General features: G+C 38.2%; 9 protein-coding genes, 1 long non-coding RNA gene and 1 other non-coding gene across 11 annotated transcripts; 5 read left to right on the forward strand and 6 right to left on the reverse strand.

Moving 5' to 3' along the window:
- The first annotated feature begins 1 nt into the window (after position 1).
- On the forward strand, positions 2–727 carry LOC656918 (uncharacterized protein). Its single transcript, XM_963415.4, has 4 exons — positions 2–180; positions 224–327; positions 381–510; positions 558–727. The coding sequence occupies exons 1-4, from the start codon at positions 76–78 to the stop codon at positions 609–611; spliced, it is 393 nt and encodes a 130-aa protein (XP_968508.1). The 5' UTR covers positions 2–75; the 3' UTR covers positions 612–727.
- Positions 714–9,633, reverse strand: LRR (Leucine-rich repeat). Its single transcript, XM_015977587.2, has 19 exons — positions 9,452–9,633; positions 8,996–9,093; positions 7,088–7,138; positions 6,823–7,032; positions 6,545–6,774; positions 6,235–6,494; positions 5,998–6,185; positions 5,870–5,947; positions 5,643–5,824; positions 5,436–5,587; positions 4,570–5,387; positions 4,346–4,521; positions 3,455–3,677; positions 3,306–3,326; positions 2,541–2,739; positions 2,036–2,488; positions 1,669–1,902; positions 1,518–1,570; positions 714–1,445 (listed from the first exon to the last, which is right to left on the reverse strand). Exons 1-19 carry the CDS (start codon positions 9,486–9,488, stop codon positions 1,341–1,343), a joined length of 3,768 nt encoding a protein of 1,255 aa, XP_015833073.1. The 5' UTR covers positions 9,489–9,633; the 3' UTR covers positions 714–1,340.
- On the forward strand, positions 3,712–4,344 carry Ak6 (Adenylate kinase 6). Its single transcript, XM_008192426.3, has one exon. It carries the CDS (start codon positions 3,789–3,791, stop codon positions 4,329–4,331), a length of 543 nt encoding a protein of 180 aa, XP_008190648.1. The 5' UTR covers positions 3,712–3,788; the 3' UTR covers positions 4,332–4,344.
- kin17 lies at positions 7,279–8,823 on the reverse strand. The gene has a single exon (XM_963250.5). The coding sequence runs from the start codon at positions 8,505–8,507 to the stop codon at positions 7,341–7,343; it is 1,167 nt and encodes a 388-aa protein (XP_968343.1). The 5' UTR covers positions 8,508–8,823; the 3' UTR covers positions 7,279–7,340.
- Positions 9,634–9,840: 207 nt separating the features above from the next.
- Positions 9,841–13,185, forward strand: Coq9 (Coenzyme Q9). The gene is made up of 5 exons (XM_963177.4): positions 9,841–10,004; positions 12,208–12,485; positions 12,532–12,744; positions 12,802–13,011; positions 13,060–13,185. Exons 1-5 carry the CDS (start codon positions 9,959–9,961, stop codon positions 13,093–13,095), a joined length of 783 nt encoding a protein of 260 aa, XP_968270.1. The 5' UTR covers positions 9,841–9,958; the 3' UTR covers positions 13,096–13,185.
- Positions 10,020–11,870, forward strand: LOC103312253 (uncharacterized protein). The gene has a single exon (XM_008192425.3). It carries the CDS (start codon positions 10,132–10,134, stop codon positions 11,833–11,835), a length of 1,704 nt encoding a protein of 567 aa, XP_008190647.1. The 5' UTR covers positions 10,020–10,131; the 3' UTR covers positions 11,836–11,870.
- On the reverse strand, positions 13,177–16,222 carry Socs44A (Suppressor of Cytokine Signaling at 44A). Its single transcript, XM_008192424.3, has one exon. The coding sequence runs from the start codon at positions 16,054–16,056 to the stop codon at positions 15,163–15,165; it is 894 nt and encodes a 297-aa protein (XP_008190646.1). The 5' UTR covers positions 16,057–16,222; the 3' UTR covers positions 13,177–15,162.
- A 155-nt stretch (positions 16,223–16,377) lies between these two features.
- Positions 16,378–24,177, forward strand: Helz (Helicase with zinc finger). The gene is made up of 4 exons (XM_963023.4): positions 16,378–16,833; positions 16,884–17,387; positions 17,434–18,950; positions 22,081–24,177. The coding sequence occupies exons 1-4, from the start codon at positions 16,554–16,556 to the stop codon at positions 24,037–24,039; spliced, it is 4,260 nt and encodes a 1,419-aa protein (XP_968116.1). The 5' UTR covers positions 16,378–16,553; the 3' UTR covers positions 24,040–24,177.
- On the reverse strand, positions 19,625–22,085 carry LOC135266592 (uncharacterized). The gene is made up of 2 exons (XR_010334729.1): positions 19,813–22,085; positions 19,625–19,754 (listed from the first exon to the last, which is right to left on the reverse strand). It is a non-coding gene; the product is annotated as an uncharacterized LOC135266592 (long non-coding RNA).
- Mir3867 (microRNA mir-3867) lies at positions 19,942–20,033 on the reverse strand. Its single transcript, NR_038721.1, has one exon. It is a non-coding gene; the product is annotated as a microRNA mir-3867 (primary transcript).
- On the reverse strand, positions 24,169–25,389 carry LOC656413 (uncharacterized protein). The gene is made up of 3 exons (XM_962946.4): positions 25,249–25,389; positions 24,982–25,194; positions 24,169–24,929 (listed from the first exon to the last, which is right to left on the reverse strand). The coding sequence occupies exons 1-3, from the start codon at positions 25,349–25,351 to the stop codon at positions 24,742–24,744; spliced, it is 504 nt and encodes a 167-aa protein (XP_968039.1). The 5' UTR covers positions 25,352–25,389; the 3' UTR covers positions 24,169–24,741.
- Between the last annotated feature and the right edge of the window lie 44 nt (positions 25,390–25,433).

Below are 25,433 nucleotides of genomic sequence, written 5' to 3' on the forward strand. Positions count from 1 at the left end.
AGTTCCACTATCTCATTTAAACGAAGTGATGTGTGAAAGTGGAGACGTGCAAGTGACTTTTAATTAAAATTAAAAATGAGTACAAAAGTTAAAACTGTTGAAAGAAATGGGACTTCGAAGAGTGAACTTAGATCGGTGTTTACTCGGGCAATAACAGCGAATTCGGAATGGCCAGACAAGGTTAAATTTTCATATTTTAAACTTTTACTTACTTACTTTACAGGATGAGTTTCTGGATGTGATTTACTGGGCGAGACAAGCAATAGGTCTAATCCTTGGAGTGGTTTGGGGCTTAATTCCTTTGAAGGGATTTCTAGGTTTATTATTGTGAGTCTAAAACTTGCCGTCAATGCTTGTTTACTCAACTTGTTTTCTTTTAGATTTGTAATAGTTAATGCTGCCGTTATATACTTCTACTTTAGCAGTTTTCAATGTGTGGATGAGGAGGAGTACGGGGGTGCATGGGAGCTGACTAAGGAGGGTTTTATGACTTCGTTTGCAGGATTTCTGGTGCAAAATTCCAATGTTTATGTTAGCAAATAATTGGGGCTTTTTAGGTCACTTGGATCATAATCTACTCAGGCTTATACCACGATAGTGAACACTTATGAGGCGCGTGATGCCAAACACATTTGTATCATTTTAAGCAGAAACATCGCCGTTTGTTTTGTTACACCTTCATCCTTATTGTTTTAAGGTAAAATAAAACGCTGTTTTCAATAATAAACTTTTATTGACAGTATAAAAAAGATTAATACAGGAATGGAAGCAAACTTCATATTACAATTTATTAAAAAATACATAACACATAATTAAAACAAGGTAATAAAATATAAAAGGGACAGCACTTTATAAAAGCTTACATAAATTATTGGGCAAATTTATTTACAACCATGGAATACAATACTCGCAATTAAAATGCTAAGTAATGGAATGAGTCTCAGTTAATTTCGAATTGTCACTTTAAATGAGATCTGGTTTCAGTTTTTTAAATTACTGGCCAATGTGATGTACGTACTTGTGATTGAGACTGGGAATACAAATATAATTAAATTTTACGGTAAATACTATAAATCACACAATGATAAAATAATTTTTGAGCTGAATATTTAAAATTAACACTTACGTAACACAGGAAGCACATAATCCTATGTAGAACTGACTGAAACTAGTTAGTTCATTTTTCCAATAGACTGGTTTCGAAAAACCATTAATACTAGTAAAAGCTGATGTAATAAACTCGAAGTGGAAAACATTTGTGAGAGGTTTTATAATTTTATAGAAGTTACTCTAATTTTTGTTCTAAGGAAATATTTTTTGGGGGCTAAATGTTAATTAAATCATCTACCTATGTGTGCATCTTGAGTTTCACTACAATTATGATTGCTGTCTCTTCCCCTAGTAACTTCATTTGACGACGCTCCCGGCTTATCAAACGTTGTCGCCTGAAAATTACACTTTGTACACACAAAAAAATTGGGAAAATTTAAACAGAAAGTAAAATATGAAAAAAGTACCTTATAACGTTGCAAAAACTTGCTATCAGCACGCTCAAAATTCTGTAAAATGCCTTCCAAACAAAAGCGATAAAAACAGGCGGGTGCAACATAAAACGGAAATTGAAAAAAAGCAATAAATTAAGGTAAAAAATAAAGTGGAAACACTCACCACCACGCTTCAGTTTTATTTCTTTGGTGACGCGTTTGTCGAGTGACGATTCTGAACTGTCTAATGTTTCTGCTGAGTCAGGTGTATTACCTGTTGAGTTAATAGGAGAAGAACCGTCACTTAGAAGACTTAAATCGGCAGTTTTAGCTTCGGAGTTAACCATGGACCATGGTCGGGGTTTGGGGGCCACCGAAGGCCCCTTCGATTTCAAATTTTTCAAAGAATCATGCTCGTCTGTAATTTAATAAAATGAACAAATTTATAAAGCAAAGTATAAATTCATAGTTTCATAGAGACATTTGATTTTAAAATTTACACTGAAATAGATCCCCTGATCTGACTAAAGAACGTTCAAGGAGGCTGTTACCTGTTTCACCCAAAGAAGTTTGTTCGATAACGATATTCTCTCCTGCGATACTTCCATCACTACTATCATGCGACATTAAACTCTCCCCTGTAAACCTCCTCGAAAGTGGCGACGCACTATCTGTGTTTTTGCGCCCAAAACCCGGCGAAAACTTCTCCAAATTATCCGTCGACCTAGACCTGGGCGTCGGCGTCATTAAACCTCTCAACAGCGGCGAATTTCTGCTCATTTTTGGAGTTTTGCGATCATCGCTCAAAATCGGCGACGCAAAGTCATGATTTGGACTTCCGTCAGCCTGGAACGAGTTACAATCGTCCGAAGTTGGAGTTACCGAGCCTGGACGGAAGAACGTATCAAGACCCTCAACCAAATCTTGCGACACAGGATCAGCCACATCGGGGGGCTTCACTAGCGGACGCGTGGGAGCGCGGGTTTTAGCTCGACGCGGACGACCTAAGTAACGACAAATTATGGGCTTGTGAGGAGTTTTGGAGGCTTGGCAAACCTTTGACCAAGTGCTGGAGTTGGTGGGTGGCACTGGGAAGTTCTGTAACGGAATCATCTTCTTCGGAATTGCGACTGGAAGACGGTAAAAGACTAGGAATGTCATCAGCTGAGAGGCCTTCGACACTGTCGACCACTGACTTCGGTCGAAGTTTTCGGCCGTGGAGGCTCTTTCGCTTAATCGATAGGTGAGGGGTTGCCTAAATTTCGTTTCAGTTAAAATGTGAAATATGACTGCGATCAGAGCTACTAAATAAATGCACAGCTCTTTCAAATAAATTTATACTGAAAGTGAACTGTGATTTTAAAGTTATGTTGGCAGTACCGAATTTTTGCTGTTTCCAACTTAACTGCAAAGTCTCAGGCCACTTTGATCAGCATCTAAATAGCAACTTAATTCGGTTAGTTTAATCCTGAATTAGGCTACAACTAGCTTTTTGTAAACTAAATCCTAAAACAAAAAATATTAGGGGTCGGTTTATAGAATCGTCATTAATTTAAACTGCAATTAAACGCCTGATTAACTGATCACATGACCTAAATGAACCAATCAAATGCTGTCATTCAAATTAACTTTTAAACCGGCCCTACGAAAAATAAAAAAATAACAAGCAATGAGTGTAACTACCATTGTGCTAAGCATAAGGTTCTCATGCTTTGGACCAAACATTGGAAAACTTTTACAAACCTTATACTTAAGCACTGTGCCATTACAATTATACTGCAGTCAAAAAAATTATGTATGAAACCCCAACTAAGTACTTACTAGATTTAAATATTCCAACATCTGCGTGTGTAATAAAAATGTAATTAGAATGTATAAAAAATGGGTAAAAAGCCGCAAATCGATTTGTAATAAGTTACACAAACACTTACAAATCGATTGCCAAATTAAAAAATTAGAAAAAAGCTAACCAAAGGCGAGTGATCCGACTGGTGACTACTATCAGTGATCGAGATGTCACTAGCACCGTGCCTAGAGCTACCTGAGCTGCTCAATCTGGATCGTCTGGGGGGCGAATCAATCCGAATAGCACTAGCATCCCCTACTAGAATTTTATAACTCCTCATTAACGTCTCGTAAACCTCGTCAGTAATTTGTTCGGAGAGCTGACCCGCCGTCAGCAAATTTAACTCCCTGAAAATCCAAAATTACAAATTATGTTGTGCCGCTCCCTAGAAAAAGTGGATGTGCCGCACACTTATCACGTGTCAAACTTTGAGGTTATGTCACATTTGACGCAAGAAAATGGCAAGTCCTACGCAAATAAAGCGGCAAGCCCCTAATATACTAGTCACAGGCACACCAGGGGTTGGAAAATCAACATTGTGCCAGAAATTGAGCGAAATCAGTGGTTTACAATGGCTGGAAATATCGAAAATCGCGAAAGAGAACAACTGTCTTGAAGAATACGATGAAGTTTATCAGTGCCCTATTTTGGACGAGGACAAGCTTTTGGACGGTTTGGAAGACGTGATGTGTAAAGGTGGCAACATAGTTGATTACCACAGTTGTGAGTTTTTCCCCGAACGGTGGTTTGACGTGGTTTTCGTGCTACGCACCGACAATACGACTTTGTACGATAGACTAGTTAGTAGGGGTTACACTGGCAAGAAACTCGAAGATAACATTGATTGCGAGATTTTTCAAGTGTTGTTAGATGAGGCTAAAGCATCCTACAATGTTAATATAGTGCATGAACTGAGTAATGTGACACCTCAAGAGTTAGAAGACAATGTGAATAGGATATGTTTGTGGCTCCAACAGTGGTTTCAAGACAACCAACAATAAATCGTTTAACTCACCTGAGTCTATTCATTATGTCAACACCTGCCTGTTGTTTAACACAAGTCATGACAAAATCTAAGGGGATTTGTTTCTTGTTCTTGCAGCTCTTTTTGATCTCTTGGACCACTTGTTCGTCGTGAAGGATATAAGGGCATTGTTCTTTGCAACATTTCAACATTTTATCCGTTGTGACCTAAAAAATAACTAGCTTTGTATCAAGTAATTCAGTCAAACGCCTTACTTGCAAGTAATCACAAATAGTACTGTGTATATCACAGGCCGCTTGTTGCAACTTTGTCTCAACCGGATGTCCGTCATCCCGATGTTTCGCAACTTCCTGCAACCTCACCAGTAACTGTTTCGAGTTTTCTGCGTCTTGAATCACCCCAGATGCGTGATTTATGTCGTTATTTGAAGTGATTGAATCAATGGCTGAATAACTCTTAATTGCCTCTTGTGTCTGGGTCACAAGACGTTCCAAAGCTTGTTGTTTGGAAGTGAGGAGAAAACCCGGCTGTAGCGGGAACGTTTTCAGCGAATTTCGTCGCAAAGTCACATTTCTGTTCAACAAATCTTGGATTTTTTTCATAATGGCATCGGTTCGTTCGGCGTTAGCTTTCATGCACGGAGTCACATCAAAAATCGGGAAAGGGATGTAGTGCAACGTTCGGTTGCTCTCAAGAGCGTAGGCAATGTCGTGATACCCTTGAAGCGTAATGTTGTTCCGATCCAAAACAATCGTTTTGAGTTTGTTATTGATTTGGAGCGCTTTGGCCAGTAGGCGGGCCCCCGAATCGCCAATCAAATTTCCGCTTATATCCAGAGTTTCCAGAGATTTGTTATCGCCGAGTGCGTTAAGGAGATTAAACATGTCGGAGCGGAGCCGACAGTCTGGAATTATCAAAGACTGGAGAAGACATTCGTCGTCTTGGAGGATTTGAACGACGGCGTCCATTATGGTGGACATGTGCTTTTTCATGCTGCGACCCATGTGAAGGTGTCGCAGGGATTTATTTTTACTTATTGCTAAAACTACGTTTGATAAATCACCGTCCATATCTGTAAAGCGTCATTTAGTAAAAATTCGAGTCAGAAATTTGGTCTTACTATTATCGGATATATCTAGACTAGAGATGCATCGAACACCATGAACACATGATTCTAAAACGTGGGCACCCTGACTTCCTAATCCGTTATTACTTATATCTAAACACATTTCTTTGGTAAATTCATTACACGCCAGTCCTAACAGCAGGTTTCTGGTGATGCGGAAAAAAGTGTGATTGTGTTGGAGTGTCGGTAATAATTACTTACTTCAGCGCCTCTTGTGGAAGCTTGCAGTGCGACATATTAAGATACTTAAGATTAAGTGTCGTGCTAAAAAACTGCTTGAAGGAAATTGGAGCTTCTTTGCTCTTTTTACTACTAAAGGGATTCTTAGAAATATTCAAATGAACTAGATTTGTTGTACAGCCACGAACTAGAGCACCAAACAACTAAAATTTTTTGTGAAAAGTGGCCCACAACCGTCTAATACTTACATTCTCCAGTATTACATCCGTGCTTGAAATATCAACATGTTGAAGTGAATTAGGATGGGATAAAAAAGTGTGTAAATTCTAAAACAAGGCCTCGCTGCTGATTATAAAAAACAAAGGCAAATTCTTACGCTTATGTCATCCTTGAGACTATTGCCACTGAGGTTGAGATACGTGAGTGTGCTCAATAGACTGGTGTTGGTGTTAAGAGCCGCCGCCAGATGATTGACTCCCTTTGAACTGAGCCCACAATGAGCTAAATTTAAATGAACGAGTCCTTTATTGAGCCGAGAAACACAACCCGATAAATAATTAGCACCTAAGAACAAACAATCAGTTCTAGAACCGTCATTGTGGACAGCGCACACCTTTATCTTCAATGGTATTGTACGATAAATCTATAGTGTGGAGGGCAGTTGCTGGGTTCAATTTCAAAACATTCGAAAATTTGTTTACGAAATCGGCCTTTAGTCCCAAATTATCCAAATAGATTTCTTCCAAATTCAAAGATTTCCGCAAAACGTGCAAAATCCGGTCCATGTTGTCGTGGGACAACTTGACCTGATTCGCTCTCAGTTTCGTAAACCACGTATTATATTCCAGCGCGCTTATAATCGGAATCAAATCTCTACAAAAAGTTTTTGAATAATTAATTATCGCTTGATAAATTAAACTGACTTTTGATCTAAATAATCGAAATCTTTAAGGCATAGTTCTCTCGTGTTGAGGGACACGTAGATATTATCGACATCCCAGGCCACTTCCTCCCGGTAGGTCATGCCGTGAAAATCGCACATGCAAGCATATTGTGTTGAAAAGCCCCCACAAGGCCCCACTTCGCGTCTACTGCTGGCTATCGCTTCTAAATCCCTCAACTGTTGTAATCTGGTGTTTGGTATTACGTCAATCTGGAAATTGTACGTTGGCGAATGTGGAAAATGATACCAATAAATTACTTTTTTGATGATGTGTTGCAGTGGGACGGTCGGAAAAATGTTCCTGATAGCGTTGTTTAATGCCGATATCATATTGTCTACTTCTGCACTGCATGTCGAGTCGTCACCGGTTAAAAACGAGTAAACTTTGTCGTTTATCGTCAAACTTAACTGATTGCCTCGTTTGCTTTCCAACGCTTGTATTTCCAAGTAGTGGAAATGACAGTCGATCTTTAAAAATGTCGCTAAATGAAAAACATTCAAACACTCACCCGGTGGTACTTACTTTCGTTGGCACTTTAGCTGTGAGCAGTAGAATTCGACATGGGGAAAATACCTAATCAAATAAAATATTCGTAAAAATACAATGAAAAAAAAAGCGTTCCATTTAAAGCAACTTTGTGTTGCCTGTGAGATTTTATTGGACCAAAAAAATCACCAAATTGTGTCAAAAGGTTTCAGAATAAAAACAACTAGTAAAAATAAAATAATTATATTTAATAGTTTTTAAGTATATACAAAATTGCTTATAAACTAACTCATTGTTCCTCATTAAGCTTACAGATATCCTCATACTGAACCCCTGACAAGGTGCGCCCCATTAACAACCCCGATGCGATTTTAATTTCAGCACAATATTTTTTCTCATCAATAGAAAGCAAAGTCGCTGTTTCGCCCCGATAAGCCCCGTTTACAACTTTGACCAACTTCCCAATAGCTGGAATAACGGTCTCTAAATGTTCCTGGTCTAATTTTAATTTACGTCCACTATCAAACAATTTCACAATTGCTACATATTTGTTGTGCACTTCTCTTATCACACCTTTCTGTTTGTAATACTCGTCACCTAATGACTTGGTCATCACTTTAACCACTATATCTTCCGTAATCCAGTAATCCTTCCGGTTTGATTTTTCTTTCTTGATTTCTTCAATTTCTTTGATTTCATCCAACGCCGTTTTTTTCCTATTTTCGGTCTTATTTTTCTTAATGGTGCTTTTGGAAGGTCCTTCATCTAGGGAACGTTTCAATTGTGTGAAAACCACTGGTTTAACATCCTTTTTCTGCTGCGGTTCAAGCTTAAGATCTAACTTCAATTTTTCCTCTTCATTTTCTCTAATTAGCTCCGTGTAAACTGGTTCATTCTTCGTTAGACCACGCTCCTGGGCCAACTCCACTTGCTTTTGCACAAACTCCAGAGTTCTCTCCTCATCATCCTTGTCCATTTTCATCTTTTTATTCTTCTTTTCTTCACGTGCTATCGTTTCGGGGTCACGATCAACGTACGTAATAAACCAACCTTTTTCCGTCTCGTCCACTAAACATTTCCCAGTCCTTCCCAGCCACTTGACAAACCCAGTTAAAGTGACCCACCTTGTGGCATTCATATGCAAGTGATTTCGATCAGAAATATACTCCTGGTACACCCGATTTGCATTCACACGTTTTGTGCCAAACTGTCGCCGCAAAATTTGCAAATATTCCTTGGCAAATTCGTAAGAGAAGTCGTCAATAATCCGCTTGGAATTGTCAGCAAACAGGAGCAGTTGTCGTTGATGAGACTCGGACATTGTGTGGCATTTGAAACCGTTTTCGTCCCGGCATTGTTTCTGGCACATCTGACAATACCATCGCAGTTTCTGAAGACCTTTTGCCTTCATCTTGTTGGCGATGTATTTGGGGGTACCGAACTCAGCCCGCGGCATTTTGACGAGTGTTGGAAAACTTCAACCGCTAACACTACACTTGGTGTATTTATTAATTCAATCACTTGTTTGTAAGCCCACAAATTTACAAAATTTTCCAAAAATTATTGGAAACAAGCCACAATGTCAAAGTGACAAATACGAGGTGGGGGAACGTCAGAGATGTGGCGCCCCAGTTATGCGTCAAATGAACTAACAAAATAGGAGGGCAATTTAAAAAATAAACAAAACCACAGTCCACAAACTTGTAAACACACACGTACTAGTTTTTCATTGTGTTGTGTCATTAAAATTGTATGTAACACTGTTGTATCATTAAAATTGTTAAAAACTTGCCTATTTTGTCAAAGATAATAATCACCTAATCACATTTTTAAATACATAATCAAACAATAACGAGGAAAATACGTAATTTGTTTACAATCGATAACAGGAAAGTACGAAAAAGCGATAGAAATCAAAAAAATTAAAAAGAATTGTGTACTCACCAAAACCCTATTCTCAGTCTTATCTCCTTTTGTTTCCAAACGGACAACATTTTTGAAAAGAATCTTAACCTTGTTTCCTACAGATGATTTTATACTCTCTGCAAAAAAGCGTTGGAAGTGAATTTACAACAATATTGGCTATTTCTGTAGGTTTCTATTGGATCAATTTGTTAAACTTAATTTGAATAATTAAGCTGGGAGGTCAGTGGGTCAACGAATTCAAAAATTGCAACAAAAAAGGCTAAAATGTAACGAAAACGGTGTATTAATATTCATATTTGTAATGCTCATTGGATTCAACCACATTAGTGGGTTTTTCCGGCAAATGAATTCGTAATCTGACCGTGAAATATATGCAGAAAATTTGTTAAACATATTAATCATCAATATTGACACTCCCCTTTCAGCTATTGTAAACATTGCTTTTTTTCAATTTTTTAAGGAATTGCTTCTTACCATTCAAGTCCTTAGTTAGCTGGGATCGAGTCGACATAATTTAAAAGCCTCAAACACCACCACTTCATTTAAAAACCTTTATATTTGTCTTTTTACTAAATTGCCAAAATAAAAGGTTTTTTTAACTGTCACACCACTACTGTCACTGTCATTGTCATGTTATCGGGATTTTGGGTTATTTTGGGTGGTGCTAGTGGTTATTACCAATGCACTTGACAATTTACGTCCTCCAGATTGGCAATGCCGAAGTTAAATAATTTATTGATTTCCGTAAATTTTTGCAGTTTTTATTATTAATGGTATAATTTTCTAAATTATAATTCTATATCCTAGACCACATTAATTGCTACACTGTTACCACAAAAACAATTCTCCATCAACAGCTTTTCAAACTTGTTAGGGATTTTAGACGTGTTGCTACAAATGAAAAAATATAAAGTTACTAAACTGTTTTAATCCCAATGGAAAATCAGAAATTTTAAACGATCGCATTAAATGTGATAAGAAATGTCTTTGCTTGGCCTATTTACGACGGTTAGGACTAATATAAGATGTAAGTACTTTTCAAATTCAATATTAAGTTAAGTCGCCGTAACCTCACATATTATACAACATGTGAAAACAACTGTCATCCAAAATTTATAATTCTACCGTGGTTTAATTAGTTATAATCGAAAACAATGAGTGCCGAATTGGGTGAAAACAGTTTCCCCAGCACGATTTCCACCTTGCTAAAAGCGGGCAACACAGTCCAGGCTGTGACCCTCTTCACTGACAACAAAAACAGTGAAGAGGTTCGTAACAATTCCTGGGACTTGGTGCCCATCGTTGCACGTTATTTGACCGACGAATGTGAAACCAACAACATTGAAGTGTTCAAATGTTGCCAAAAACTCATCACAGTGATCGCCGAAAACTCAAAGCCTGAGGAAGTGTTGTTGCAATTTATCGAAGAACTGGAAACGGCGGACGATGATACCAAGTTTGTAATGCTGCTGAAACCGTTGGAAGTGGTGTTGTTGCGGGTTCCCGATAAGAGAGTCACGTCCCTGGGCTGGTGTTTCAACGCTATTGTGGATTACTTGAAGAAACTTGAAGTTCCAGAAGACTTGAATTTGGTGGGCGAGGAGCGGCTGCTGTTGGACTCTAACGAAATCGTCAACCGTATTGTTTATTTGTATAACGAGTTGTTAAGTTTCTGTGAAACGTTTGCAAAGGAGTTAAGGGGGGTAACTTCGAGTAAGAATATTCTCGAAAGGAAGCAAGTTGTAGCGAGATTTTTTGTGGAGTTGCTTGGGAGTCCTTTGGCATTTTTAGACATGGTTATTTACAAAAACACAAAATCAAAGGCAAGACTGCTGGCTGAGGAATTAATCACCGCATTTTGCTACTTAAACTTGGACCCTTACAAATTCTTAGAAATGTACAATGATAGCGACTTAGTCAAGCCAAGTGATTTATCTTTAGGTGTGTTTTACTACTTAATCTTATCGGAGGAAATTTGCCACAACTATCTCCCGAAAGTGTACAACCCTGCATACACCTTAAATTACTCGTTAACTTTCGTTAATAGTCTCTTGTCACAAGACGGCCAATTTGTTGTTGAAAAAGGAATAGATTTAGCTGCAGCTTTACTAAAAAACGTAGATCAGCTTGAACTTCCATACGTGTTACTAGACTCGGAAAATTACAGCAAGTTTTGTAAAATTATCTCGAATGTGATTGTCCACAACGAATGTGTGGAGCTTCGCAAAAAGGGCTTACACGCCTTGCACACATTTTTGTGGTCGTTTGAACATCAAGGACGTTACTTGCTGGTCAAGAATTTAATCCGGAACATTACACACAGTGGCTTGAAGGGAAATCTTATAACAACTTACAAAGAAATGATTACACAAGAAATTAAAACTAGTGGCATCAAAAACTTGCCCCCGTATTACGTCACTCACAAGCTTTACAACATTTTGGATGAATTTACTTTGCTAAAACAGAAGGAGGAAACAGATCTTGTGGATGAATCCGATCGTATCATCGCAAGTTTAAATTTCCTGCGTTATTTGGTCTTAGTTGATGTGTCGGGAGATATTGGCATTGATTCGTATTTAGAGACTTTAGAAAACGGTTATTTTAAATTTCTAAGGACTGGGATTAACATGTCGCAGGAACATTACCGGTTGAGGATTAAGGAAGTGGCCGAAGAGGACACAAAAGTCGAAACGGAGGATTGTAAAGTTTCAGTGACAGTGTCTGGGAAGGATCTGATCGAAATGCCGACTGAAAAGAAGATTGAAGTCATGCAGATGTCTTTAACCACCTTAGATGTTATTGATAGTATACTGAGCCGAGTAATAGAGTGTATTAAAATTAAAAAACCAAATGTGTAGTCTTAAGTTACGAAATAAAGGCGATATCTCTCTAACTCCTTTCATTTACTGAAGACTAAAATCAATGATTTCAACAAAATTTAGAGTGATTTTTTTTTAGCAACGAGTTTTTCTTTAAAGTAATTTTTACATTTTTGAGCAAGGAATCATAAAAATCAAATAATAAAAAAACTGTTGATTTAATCATCACTTTCGGGCACTACTAAGCGATTTTAACATTTCCATAGCGTGTTTTTAAGCAAGAAATTGCCAAAAATCAACAAAATTCAACAAAACTGATGGTTTCGTTTTAAATTGACTTAAGGATTTTTCTTCGGACGATTCCTTGCTTTTTTCCTAGTTATTGTAACAAAATGAAAAACGGTTTATTAGATACGTACGCTGCTTGGACGGCATATAGGAAGTGCTCTTCCCAGTCATCGGGCGCGAGCCAAACCGACTGCTACGAAGACGACATCAAGGAAAAAATTCTTGCCGCTTCCTTGCCCTTTGTAGTCGAACTGGGATGGTCTCGGAGCGCGCTGGGCGCTGGCGCCCAAGCTGTGGGCTATCCGGGAGTCACCCATGGGCTGTTTCCTCGCGGAGGCGCCGACCTAGTCCTCTACTTCCAAAGAACTTCGAACTTGAAGTTAGTGGAAATCCTCAAAGAGGTACTTCCCCTGGCATTTTTTCGCAAGTTTCAAGTGTTTGTTTTAGATGGAAACCAAACAGCGCGAGTCGCCGATGCCGCCAGCCGTTTTCGTCGAAAAGGCGCTCCAAAGCCGCCTCCAGATGATTATTCCCTACCTTAGCCGGTGGCCGCAGGCGATAGCCATAATGTCGCTGCCGCCGAATGTGCCCAACGCTTTGGCGACGATTTTGACTGCGGTCGATGATATTTGTTACTACGCCGGTGACCGGTCGGTAGATGTAATGATAATTAGTTAAAGTTATTTCTCGATCCTTCCTAACGACGATTCGTCTTAGTTCAACTGGTATGCCAGAAGATTAGGGGTGGCTGGGGTGTATAAAGCGACTGAATTGTACCTGATTCAAGACACTTCACCTGAGTATGAAGCTACGTGGAAGTTCCTAAATAGGAGGTTGGCTGAGGCGGTGCAAATTCACGAAACTTTGTGCAAAATGGATTTGGGCAGTGCGGGGCCTAAGGACGCAGTCACGTCGGCTTTTGTAACGGTGGGTCGGTGGAATATTTAAATTGTTTATTTAATTGTGTGCTTACAGGCGAGGAATATTCTAGGGTTGAACTGGAGTAGGTAGTATTTCAATTTAGCTAAGTAATTAATTGTTCCAATTATTGTTGTTGGTATCTGTGAGGTAGTTTTATATAAAAATTACAACTCCAAGTTATTTGCTGTTTTATTTATATTTATTACAAATTTAAATATCTTAGTTAACTCTATAACAAATATTTTGACTCAATAATCATGTATTTTCAGTTCACGTATTACTGCGTGATTCGCAAAATACCAAAATAGAATTATATAATGTTTTACAAAACTAACATGTATTTTTCTCTCTAAATAGACGTGGAAAGGATATTGGCGAATCATTTGGGTAATAGGAATAACGATTATAAATTCTTGTTCAGTCAAATAAAAATTTCAAACAAACCTAATCATTATTTAACACGATAATAACTAAAATACAATTCTGTACAAGATAGTTTATGCACAAACGGTTCAAAAATAAATCTGTACAAGTTTTAACATGTTCTCAATTTAATAAATTTTGTTAATTACCAAGTTATAGTTTTCTCAAACTATCCGACAATTTATCAAGGTGATTCATTCTTTAGGCTTGATAACTGCAACTTATCAACATTTAATCAATGTTATCAACAAGATTGTTACATCCAAACTAGTGTATTTCATTATTTAAAATCAGCTTTTTATTGCAACCGACACCCCAAATTACACAACTGTGACAATAGAAATATTCTGAAGTTTTAAACGTTCAATGTTTTATTGAACTTGGACATTTGTTAGTGTCCTTATAACAGTTCTTAGCATCGTACGTTTAAGTTCACTACAATGAATTTTTAATGTTTAGTTCACATAAAAGAAAACTATATTTTTAAACACACGTCAAAACAACACGAATTTATTTTTCAAAAGACTTAATAATGGCCAAGTGTTAGGAGGTCACTGGTTTTAAATTTAATTTTTTGCTGTTTACTTTAATCCATTTTCTGACTAACCAATTACTAGTTAGTCATAATCATAAACTCAATTGATTTCTGCTGTATAGTTAAAATAGCTGTTCACCTGTTTGAATTAATTTTTACAATTGTTTCTTTGCTAATATTCTTAGAAAAAAATTTTGTCCTCTGACGACAAACTACAATGAAAAATCTTACATATCTTTAAACATTGGTAATCAAATTCTAGACATACTTTACACAAATCAGATACACTACTTTTTCAAGTGTTAAAATAAGTATTGGGAAACCTGAATATCTATGTTATTTTCTGGGAAACAATTATTTATTAAATTGCTTTTCTCTGATGCTAAATATCTGAAATACTTTTGAACCGTTTGTTCAGACATCTACAGCTATCTTAAATAGGTTTTCTATTCACAGGACTAGCCAGACCGTAAAAAATGTACTACTACCTCAGTCCGAAAATACGATTTGAAAAACACTAAAATTAATAGGCGATGAACAGAAAATTAAAAAATAATTTTATTTGAAACTTCATAAACCTTTTTCACTTGGTATTCGAAACGAAATGTCGTAAGCTAATTGTAACTGAAATACCACTTTATTATTGAAGTTAGGTAGTTTAATAAAAAACACTAAAAGATGCATCCCAAATTTAAATTTAAAGGCAAGTTCTCACTTCTTTAGAGTTCTACTATCACCCTTTGAAATATCTGCACTACTCTCGAAAGTTTTCTTTATACTTATCACCGTAACATTTTTAACGTTTTATTTAAAAACGTCCTATTATTGCTTTAATGTTTTAAATTTCAACAATCCTGACTTGCGCGTTATAATTTTCAGTCGCACTCATTTATTATTTGCCCAGTCGTTTACAAATTACTAGTTTTATAAATTCGCCTGATTTTACAATTTACCTACGACATTAATCAAACTTGGACACGGTAGTATTATACCTCTAAAAATGTCATTACAAAATGCAATTGATAAGTAATTTATTCCTACGTAACTAAAAACTGGTTGGATTTATTCAACATTTGAGCGGACGGAGCAATCATTTAATAAATAGAAAAAAGCCGCTCAGCGGTTCAAAACCAAGAAAACAAAGTCAAATCTTGGAAGACAACTGAATAAATCCCAACAATAAGTACAAATGCATCGAATTAAAAATACGGTTTCTCCAACAAATAGCCGTGAAGCACAGTGGGCAAAGGCAGTTTCGGTATATCATTCATATTAGTATATTGCCTTATAACAAACTTGCACAAATGTTTAAGCGACCTCACTTCTTCATACCTCGAAATTGGCTTAGTCAGTCTAACAGGAAACTCGTACGCTTGTTCACCCCTTCGCGAGTAGCAATAAATTCCATTTTCGGACGTTTTCATCGCATCTTGAATCAACTCGGTCACTGTTGTAAATCCCTCAGCATAGGTACCACACAGATTGTACCTCCCTCTACTATACTCAATCCTAGCATGCATTGTCTTTCCTACACTGCGAAAACTAATACTAAACAAGTAATTGGTTGACCCCGAATCGCGGACTAGAAACGTGCCATCGGGTTTAAACTGCAACTTCTCCTCGGCTTCGGCGGTGGGCATGGGCCCCCAGTACCAGTAACAGTTCGAAAGACTAATAATCTCGTCTGTGGGTATTCGGTGGGTGCGCATTTCCACAGGAGCCTCCGGCACGCGCACGGGGATCGGCGGCGGCGTGGAGCCCCCCAAAAGCGCACAGTTCGAATGTTCGTAAATTTCAGCGACGGGAATCGTGGCTTCTGGAATTCTCGAAGTGCAGGGGACCTCACTAATGGTCACTGGACGTTTCGGGGTTGCGTTTTCCTGCGAAAACATGCAGCTTTTCACTCGGGTGTGCATCTTCTTGAGGCTTCTCCGGAAACTGCTCCTGTGGGACTTCGACTCGGGGGGCTCGAACCCCTGTTTTGTGTACACGTCGGAGTCGAAGTCTGATCGCTCCTGGAAGCGGTTTTTCAGCTTCAGGAAGCGGTGCAGCCAATTTTTGGCCTTATTCTTGTTGCTCCCCTGTCGCTCCATATCTTGGGTTAATCACTCACTACTTTAATCACGTTGTACACAGTGATCACCCATTGTTGAAATGTTGGAAATTACGCCAAGGAACAACTGATAGTACTCTTTTTGTTATCATTTATCACGATTATTGCAAATTATCAACTGTCAAAACCACGTCAAATCGCTGTCAAACTGGAACCTTGACCACTTCCATACCGTCAATACCGAATTAAATAATTATTACCGCCGGGACAACCTCCGGAGAAGTGAGGCTTACATCTCAAGGAAACACTCGTTTTAATTGGAACGGTTGCGTTTTTTATGGTTGACAACCAATGACTTTAGAATCTGACAGTAGTGTCAAAATTTGCCGTAACCCGACCCACAAGTTTCAGTCAACAATGAAAGAAAAATACCGATAGAATTTGATTTCGATTAAAACCTTACTTTTTCCAAACAATGTGAACCCGTTTTAAGGTGAACAATCGAGAATTAGATGCCCTTTGAACCCCCTTTACGCCATGGAAGTCCAGGCTGCAAATCACGTCAAAAACAGAGAATGGGCCCAGGCTTTAGAAATTTACAATAAATTGTTACAAAAGCAGGAAAACGGTGAAGAGCAGCTCGTTTCGTATTGTTTGGACCGCTCTGAGTGTCTCTACCATTTGGGGCACCACGAACGGGTCATAACCGACTGCAAACACATTTTGAAGTCTTTCAGTGGCAAATACAACAGTACAAACGAACCCCGAACAAGAATCCAGCTAATTCGCTCCTTATTCGCGATAAATCGTCTCGCAGGTGGGCATTAGAGTGTGCCTTTGCCTTTCTCACCCCAACTTTGCTTTCAGAAGCAGAAATGGTGATCAAAGACTGGTTAATGATGGTTAAACAACTGAACGAAATTGGAGACGAAAGAATCTCGTTGGAAAACGCGCTGGAACGTTTCTTTACTCTCAACTCAAAGGAAAGCCTCGAGCCCTGGCTGAGTAACTTGCACAAAAGTTTTGCCAAAAGCCAGTCGCTGAAGAAAGTGGAAAAAAGTCCGGCAATTTTTTGCATTTATTGCAACCTTTCGTTTAAAGATCGGGCGGAACTGACGGCTCATTGCCTGACTCAGGAGCATGAAACCATGATTATGTCAGATGAGGGGCACGACTGGTACTGGAGGGCCCCGCCAAGGGGCTTCAAGTCGGATGCTTACACCCTTTGCGAGAATTGGAGGGAGTTGGGGACTTGTCGGTTCGGGCTTCAGTGTGTGGAAGCCCACGGAGAAGGCGAACTCTACGAGTGGAAGGAACGGTTTCAGTATCGGGAGATGAAAATGTTGAGGGCGAAAGAAAAACAACTCTATGGTACGTTGTTTCGTTATAACTGCCACAAATTAATTATATTTTTTAGGCAAGTCTTACACTGAGAATCTCCTCGAAAAGTGGGTGCAAACCCCGAACAGTAACTCGGTCATGTCCGAAAAAATCGACACTGTTGAAGACGCCTGTTCTTGTCCGCTTTCAGCGACAGTTTCCTCCAAAAACAGCAACTATTCGTGGAAATTTACAATGAAAACTAACAAACCTCTGAAAGCTGTGGCCCTCTTGCAAGACACGCACCGCAACCACTTCAACTTATCCCAAATAGTTGTCGGAAACGTGGAACAAGATATTAAAAATAACCAGGAATTTTTACCAAACGAACAGGGGGCTGTGACCGAGTACCACATTGTTGTCGCTTTCCAAACAACAATTTTCGGCACTTTTCGCCAGTCTGTTGTTTTCGATTTCGGGTCCGAACCGGTTTTGGTGAAACACCTCTGTGTTGATGTTGTTCCCGACTCAGATCTCGAGAAAATTAACGAGATTCGTAAAGAGATAACGCTTTGCATGTCTGAGAGGTGGACTAAAACCAACTCTGAAATCGTCCCGTTTTTCTCGACTTTAGTTTCAACTGGGACTAACCACCAATGGGAGAAAAACCTTCTAACGACTTATCCGTACCCACAAATTGAGAACTTTGTATTATCTAATGCCACAGTTTCCGAGAAAAAATTAACTAGGAATAATTATCGGGAACGAATGCACGAATTGCTCTACGTTGAAGAAATAGCACGGACGAATTTAATTTCTCAGTATAATTTAACAACACGGCTTCAAATAGCGCATAGTTATCTCTTGTCGCCGAATAGCATGGCCGCTAGTACGGCTAAATATTCGGGAAACGGTGAATTATTCGCGTCTGTTTGTTTAGGTAAAGAGTTGTCGGAGGATACGGCTGAGGGTCGCTTGATCCTCATGTACTGCAACTCGGTTTATTTGCTTCCAAACCCTTTGGAAAATCGATCGGTGCGCAAGGTCTACGAAGCCATAATTGAAGATAAAGGCAAAGACATGATTTATTTAAGACTCTCTGCCGATACTGTTAAAGAACTAAATCTGACGACTGATACAGACTTGGAAGTGCAAATCCAATTCCAACTGAACCGTGTTCCCTACTGCGAGTGGCACTACACGATCGATAAAATCCGAAATTATAAGTTAATTTTTCCTGAGATTTATGTTGAGCCAAATATTCCGTGGTCGCCGTCAAGGCAGTGGTCTTCGTCTCTAGATAGCCGTTTGAATTTGAAGCAAAAGGAGGCTGTGGTTGCGATTACAACGCCGATTCATGTTAAAATCCCCCCGATTTTGGTGATTGGGCCTTTCGGGACTGGGAAAACGTTCACTTTGGCTCAAGCGGTTAAAGAGTTGATTAAAGATGAGAGTAATAAGATTTTGTTGTGTACGCATTCGAACAGCGCCGCTGATTTGTACATCAAGGATTATTTGGACGTTTGGGTCGAAAGTGGGATCGAAAATGCGAGGCCGATGAGGATTTATTACCAGAAGAGATGGGTGGCGACTGTCAGTCCGGTGGTTCAAAAGGTTTGTTTTATTAACTTATTTCATTTCAATCTTCAAGATTTCAATGCGGAAATCCACCTCTAGATAAACAAAAATGAAAAATCATGACTTTAAACCTGAATTATCTAAATTTTGCGTATATTATAACGTGTTTTAATTACGTACGGTTTTTTAATTGGTTTTCTGTTTGAAATTTAAAACTTTACTGCTTATCTCGAAAATGTGGAACAGAATTTAACTCCAGGCAAAACATATCATTTTACTTACGACGTAGTTCTTAAAAAAGAAATCATAGAGAAAAGGACACCGATAGAAAAAAATTCAATTCAAGTTTTAGATTTTGTGTGGAAAAATTAATATGAATCACCTGCTTATGACCTTTTTTTGAATAAAAAAGTGGCAACAATTATACAAGAAAACATCCAGGACAAATCTTTTTTAGAGCTTTTTGTAATTTCCTCTAAATATCCTTAATAAAAATTAAAACTGAATCGAAAACCCTTCAAATACCAGACTACTAAGTGGGCCCTTTGAGGACACAGCACTTTTTATGGTAAAACACCCCGATTTTCAAGGGTCAACAGAAAAGCAGAAAAAATCGTGGAAACACCCCCGATTTTAAGACATATTTTAAAATTAACGACTTTAAGAGAAAAACGGTAAGAAAATTCACCGTTTAAAAAAAACACTTAAAATTCGCGAAAATCTCTTTTTATTAATTTTTATCATATTATGTGTTAAATACCCGAGTCTGTTGAGGGATTTGTGGAGGGCGGGCTGCTAGACGAGGCACTTGCACTTCCCTCGGAACTTTCATTTTCAGGTCTGAAAAAACAAAACAACCAATATAAAGTAAACAATTATCTACCGTTTTTTAACTTACAGATTTAGTTGTCCTACAAACTCCCTTTTCTGGTCGTCTGTATCAAACATTAGGTGTATTGTTAAAGCAGGGTGTAACAAAATTGTTACAATGTTGGGAAATATCGCATTGAGCCGCTGTGGGGGTATTCTGTACCCCACAAGCCCCGCTGCAAATAACGGGAACGGTGTAATCGAAATGATACCGTTCCCTGCTTCCACTGTGGTCCTTATAGGGGCGGAATTAATAGACAAACTGCAATTACCCACAAACACCATGGTGCTCTTCTGTCTACTAATTTGCAACTGCCTAAATTCCTCAACGAGATGTGTTTTTATTCCATACGTTTTATCTTCCATTTTTGTTATATAGGAAAAAATTTTAGCGATTTAAATATCAGTGTCAGCCACAGAACACTATCAGCTGCTGTTGACTCAAACGGCCCAAGCCAAGCACAAACGCATGCGTGCAATTTGGGGGAAACAATAAAACAGGAACAATAAAATAGTTCCTCACTTCCTCAGCATTATTTTTTTGTGTTTAAGGCTTCAGGGTACCGAAGCGATTATTGAGAATTGGTGTACTACAAGTTGCATACTTTTTTTAGACCGTTTTCAGTGACAGCTGTCAATCATCGGATAGGCATCGACCTTCGCCTCGGGGTGTCTTGTCCTTTCTCATAAAATGCAAATAATGTAAACAAACTGAATTCCACTATCGCCCACGATAGTTTCTCTTATTTCAGAGATGCAAGCAACATACAGTGAAAAATACGTTTTTTATTTTGTTAAAAAAATTTGATACTAAAGAATAATAAAATACTAGCATAGTTTTGTAAAAAATAATACACCATTTATTCATTGGGTTTTATGTTTTAATTAACCGAATTCTGTTCGCTATATTATGTGTCATGTGCATTTCTAATTGGATCACTTGCATTTTTTTTATCCGTATTAGTCTTATAACAATAACTTTTTGGACCTGCTGATATCCATCCAGTCTATTATCCATACGCCTTTACCTAATTCGTCTGTCCAATCTCCCAATAGACACCCTGTTTTAAAGTGTTTTTTCCATCTTCTATATATACAATATTATCAGTGTCATAATATGCTACGCTTTTTCCTAATTTATCTAACATTTCGTACAATCTTAGTCTAGCATTTGCAGTTGTAAAAGCAGCTATAAATATATTGGTATTGAAATCATTTTCTATATAGCAATCTTTTAACTTATAATCAATTTGTAACATATTTTCATTTATATCGTTTATACGTATATTATCAAGTTTCTCGTCTAATAAAATTTCATAAAATCTTTTAACATCCGTAACATATTCTGTTGCGCCCATATTTTGTCTTTGGCCAAATTTACCCCATAAGGAATTTAAGCATATTTTCGCAATAGCCCTCTTTCCAGGATTATTTTCTATTTTACCCAATTCAATACCTAGATTTTCTTTTACGGCTTTTCTATATTCTTCTTCTGATTCAAAATCATCCTACCAAGGACTTGATTCTAATTTAATTTTCATAAACGCTTTTACATATCCTTTAAATAAATATGATGATTTTTTGGAAAAATGCTAGACCTCATCAATAGTTATTATTTTGTACCCCTTTTCAACTGCTTTTTTTACTTCGTTGGTACACCAGGTTCCTCTGATAATTCTTTGAGATTCTGTATGAGAACATTTATCTTTTTGATTATTTAATTTGGCACACAATTGACATAATGGAAATGCACCAAAGTAAAACCTTTTGCTAGTCCATATCATCGACCTGAGACTAATGGTCCATACGGTTTTTATGCGTATAGATGGGAATCCTTATCAATTTAAAGAATTTATAAACATGGAGATGTTTTTACTCTTGTGATGGGATCATAAATAATTAATTTTCTATAATCCTAATTATATAATAAATACCGTTTTTCTCTTAAAGTCGTTAATTTTAAAATATATCTTAAAATCGGGGATGTTTTCACGATTTTTTCTGCTTTTCTGTTGACCCTTGAAAATCTGGGTGTTTTACCTTCAAATTTTAGACTTTTTGATCTACCTTTTAGAATTTTGATCTACCTTGAAAATCGGGGTGTTTTACCTTAAAAAGTGCTGTGTCTTCAAGGGGTCCACTTAATAGTTACTAGGAAGAAATCTGAGATTTTTTTGGATAGTTTAATTTAATCGTAATTGAAAAATTAATTACGAAAATACTTGAAACATCCGTTTTGAATTTTTATCGCTTTAAAGCCTTTGCACATTTGCGTAACGCACATTATTATTTTCAGTACTGCAGTATTAAAACGACCGGTAATTCCCGCGAATTCCAACTTCCAACCCTCGAAGAGTTGGAAAAACACAAAATCGTTGTAGTAACACTTTCAACATCCGTCTACTTATCAGCGATGGGATTATCACCCGGCAGCTTCACGCACATTTTATTAGACGAAGCGGCTCAAGCGCTCGAATGCGAAACGATAACCCCTCTGGCATTAGCAACAGAAAATACGAGAATAGTCCTAGCCGGCGATCACATGCAATTAGGACCTGACATCTTCTCGAATTTCGCAAAAGAACGCAATTTGCATATTTCGCTCCTCGAGCGATTATACGACCACTATCCGGGCCAATTTCCTTGCAAAATACTCCTATGCGAAAACTACAGGGCCCACGAAGTCATAATCCAGTTCACTTCCGAATCGTTCTACGACCAAAAACTGGTCTCGAGCAGCAAACAACCGAAACATTTCCGGTTTTATCCTCTTACGTTTTTCACGACATTGGGCGAGGACGTGCAAGATAAAAACTCGACGGCGTTTTACAATAATTCCGAAGTTTATGAAGTAGTGGAGAGAGTGGCAGAGCTCAAGCGAAATTGGCCCCCAGAATGGGGCGAAATCAACGAGCAATCGCTCGGTGTCGTCACTCCGTATTCGGATCAAGTGTTCAGGATACGTTCAGAGTTACGGAAACGTAGAATCGATGTTTGTGTGGAACGAGTTTTGAACGTTCAAGGGAAGCAGTTTAGGGCCATTATCCTATCAACGGTGCGGACGAGACGCACTTGCACCAACAATAAAGGGGACAGTGAAGTGGATTATGGATTTTTATCAAACTCCAAACTGCTAAACACTGCGATTACGAGAGCGCAGAGTTTGGTGGCAGTTGTGGGCGACCCGATTGCCTTATGCTCCCTAGGGAGGTGTAGCAAAGTCTGGGAGCGTTTCTTGCAGATTTGTCACGACAACGAAAGTCTTTACGGCATCACGTGGACACAACTTAAATTTCAATTGGACGGAATCGAATTGAAAAAAGTCTACACTTTGAATCCGCTAGCTCCCGAGTTTATTCCCCGGATATACAAAGAAATGATGCAAGAAAACCCAACTTTTAACTTACCTCACCCCAAAATAGTGCCCCCTTTTCCCAACGTCCCGAACAACATAAGGGTGGTGCCGGTGGTGTACCAACAGAGACCCCCAATGACTCTTCCTTACGTCCTTAATTTGCCAACGACTGTGGCAAATGGGTACCGACCATTACGACTCGTTAACCCCCATGAACTCGTGCCCACACCGAGACTCAACGTACCAACGCCTCCGGTACCAAAAAATGCAGCCTCCAGCACAAAACTGATCCAATTTATGAATAATGTCCACTTCCCCGAAGCCCAAATGTTGAATGATTGTATCAGTTTGCTGCCGCAGCACATGTCCCTCACTGATATGATTCTGCAGCCCCCTAGTGTGCAAGAGCGGTGGTACAACTACTTGAGGGTCTCTGCGGGTCTAGAGGCTGCAGAAAAATTCAAGTATTTGCTTCATACCATCAATCAGAAGGGGACAAGGATAGCTGATAATAATGTATTAGGGAGAACAACCCCGCACTCATCGTCAGATTCGCCCACGTTTAACTGGTACGACAGCCCTTCCAATCAGATTAATTTTAATAAACCGATTTATATGAAAGAAGTTGAGACTAGTAATTGGCCAGATTGTAACAAGTCGAATCCGTTGTATAAACGACAGAGTCAACAAAACCGTGCTAAAGACTCGACAAGTCAAAATGGGGTTAACAAAATGAAAGAAAGCGACGTTCAGAGGCACGTTAACGAGGATTTTGCCAATATGAGTATTACTAGCACCAGTAACGATGACTGGTATGAGGCGTTTAAGGCATTTAATGGTGAACAAAGCCGTACTAGCAGACCTGTGAATAATTCAACCGGGTTTTACAATTATTTCTAGTAAAATCTTTTGTATATTGTATATATTATGCATATAGCTTATCGCTGTTGTTACGTGTTTGATTGTAGATACAGTTAAGAGAGCTTTTTTTTACGATATTTATAAGGATTCTATAAAAAAATTAAAGTATTAGTTCTACACGTGTTTTATTTATTTCGTACAAGGTAACTACAGATCTGTACATTTTTATTCATAAAAATAAGAATTTTATCACAGCAACCATTCATAATACTAACATGTAACAAACAAGCAGAATAATCCATCCAGAAAATTCTTGGAAAAGGACAAATGAACCGTTTAAATGCTAACTCACTCTGACTTTTTGAGAAAAACTATTTTGAAAAATTGTAATGACGTCTGAAGAACGATTTTCTTTAAGCGAATGCAATAGGACGTTTTATCCACAATTATCACATTAACACAATGGAATTAATCGATGTTAAATTTTAATAATTTTACAAAGTGTGGGTTTTGCATTTAGACGACTTAGATGGACAACCTGAACCATAACGAAAATTAGTTTATAATTATGACAAAAACATCGTGAATGGATTATACTTACCCACATACAGCCAGAACTGTATCAGATTAATGTATTTGACCATACATTGAAAACTGAATGCTTAATTCTAGTTTTACATTACCATTGAGCTGTTTTGTGGAATATTCTTGCTTAATATGTACGTTCCATATAACATAATTCTAAAAATGTGGCAAACAAACCTTCCCTGCAAACAGCTCTGAAATAACTGTGATCCAAAGAGCCAGAACAAATAAAATATAAGAAATGCCGACTTGGTGGCTGTTTGGTAGTTGGTAAGGTTGGCCCCCAATTTCGTCAACGTGGAATCCCATTGGGAATATAACAGCAGCCAAACAAAACAAGACCACTAAAATACACGTTTCAATGCTATATTTTGACCTTGAGGATATTTTTCTTACTTGCTGTAAAACCAACCCATCTGGCATATGGAATCACATTACGGTCCCACTGCGAGGAGGCTAGCAGAATAATAGTGGTGGTGATACAAATGCAACCCACAAAAATACAGACAAGGGCCAGTAACCACTCGGGTTGAAGATCAGGCGTAAAGCAAACTTGTGGCCTGTTGTACAGTGTCATACAAGTCCACATTAGGCCCAAACGGGTGTCTCCTAAAGTAGATAAGGTGTGTGAACTCGTAATAAGCTATTTTTTGTGCAATTTACCGCCAACATCGGTGATGATCCAATCTGGCATCGCCAAACTCACAATCGCGAAAATATCGGCTGCCATAAACAACGTTCCAGAGATTAGAGTCAACTTATCCATTTCTGGCACTTGATAGCCCCCAATTAATTACAAAACAATTAAACAAATGATGGGAGTCGCACTTTATTATTATTTTGGTCAC

This window comes from Tribolium castaneum, chromosome 1 (genome assembly GCF_031307605.1).
Source record: "Tribolium castaneum strain GA2 chromosome 1, icTriCast1.1, whole genome shotgun sequence".
Lineage (NCBI taxonomy): Eukaryota > Metazoa > Arthropoda > Insecta > Coleoptera > Tenebrionidae > Tribolium > Tribolium castaneum.

Excerpts from the sequence above, each read along its gene's own strand:
- LOC656918 (XM_963415.4), top strand. The coding sequence starts at position 76 with ATGAGTACAAAAGTTAAAACTGTTGAAAGAAATGGGACTTCGAAGAGT. Across the intron at positions 328-380 it reads GGATTTCTAGGTTTATTATT|ATTTGTAATAGTTAATGCTG; the intron begins GTGAGTCTAAAA and ends GTTTTCTTTTAG. Across the intron at positions 511-557 it reads CTTCGTTTGCAGGATTTCTG|GTCACTTGGATCATAATCTA; the intron begins GTGCAAAATTCC and ends GGGGCTTTTTAG.
- Ak6 (XM_008192426.3), top strand. The coding sequence starts at position 3,789 with ATGGCAAGTCCTACGCAAATAAAGCGGCAAGCCCCTAATATACTAGTC.
- LRR (XM_015977587.2), bottom strand. The coding sequence starts at position 9,488 with ATGTCGACTCGATCCCAGCTAACTAAGGACTTGAATG. Across the intron at positions 7,139-8,995 it reads AGACTGAGAATAGGGTTTTG|GTATTTTCCCCATGTCGAAT; the intron begins GTGAGTACACAA and ends TTATTTGATTAG. Across the intron at positions 5,825-5,869 it reads CGGATGTAATACTGGAGAAT|TTGTTTGGTGCTCTAGTTCG; the intron begins GTAAGTATTAGA and ends AAAAAATTTTAG.
- Coq9 (XM_963177.4), top strand. The coding sequence starts at position 9,959 with ATGTCTTTGCTTGGCCTATTTACGACGGTTAGGACTAATATAAGAT. Across the intron at positions 12,486-12,531 it reads TAGTGGAAATCCTCAAAGAG|ATGGAAACCAAACAGCGCGA; the intron begins GTACTTCCCCTG and ends TGTTTGTTTTAG. Across the intron at positions 12,745-12,801 it reads CCGGTGACCGGTCGGTAGAT|TTCAACTGGTATGCCAGAAG; the intron begins GTAATGATAATT and ends GATTCGTCTTAG.
- LOC103312253 (XM_008192425.3), top strand. The coding sequence starts at position 10,132 with ATGAGTGCCGAATTGGGTGAAAACAGTTTCCCCAGCACGATTTCCACC.
- kin17 (XM_963250.5), bottom strand. The coding sequence starts at position 8,507 with ATGCCGCGGGCTGAGTTCGGTACCCCCAAATACATCGCCAACAAGATG.
- Socs44A (XM_008192424.3), bottom strand. The coding sequence starts at position 16,056 with ATGGAGCGACAGGGGAGCAACAAGAATAAGGCCAAAAATTGGCTGCAC.
- LOC656413 (XM_962946.4), bottom strand. The coding sequence starts at position 25,351 with ATGGATAAGTTGACTCTAATCTCTGGAACGTTGTTTATGGCAGCCGAT. Across the intron at positions 25,195-25,248 it reads GATCATCACCGATGTTGGCG|GAGACACCCGTTTGGGCCTA; the intron begins GTAAATTGCACA and ends TATCTACTTTAG. Across the intron at positions 24,930-24,981 it reads ATGGGTTGGTTTTACAGCAA|TGGTCTTGTTTTGTTTGGCT; the intron begins GTAAGAAAAATA and ends CGTGTATTTTAG.
- Helz (XM_963023.4), top strand. The coding sequence starts at position 16,554 with ATGGAAGTCCAGGCTGCAAATCACGTCAAAAACAGAGAATGGGCCCAG. Across the intron at positions 16,834-16,883 it reads CGCGATAAATCGTCTCGCAG|AAGCAGAAATGGTGATCAAA; the intron begins GTGGGCATTAGA and ends CTTTGCTTTCAG. Across the intron at positions 18,951-22,080 it reads TCAGTCCGGTGGTTCAAAAG|TACTGCAGTATTAAAACGAC; the intron begins GTTTGTTTTATT and ends TATTATTTTCAG.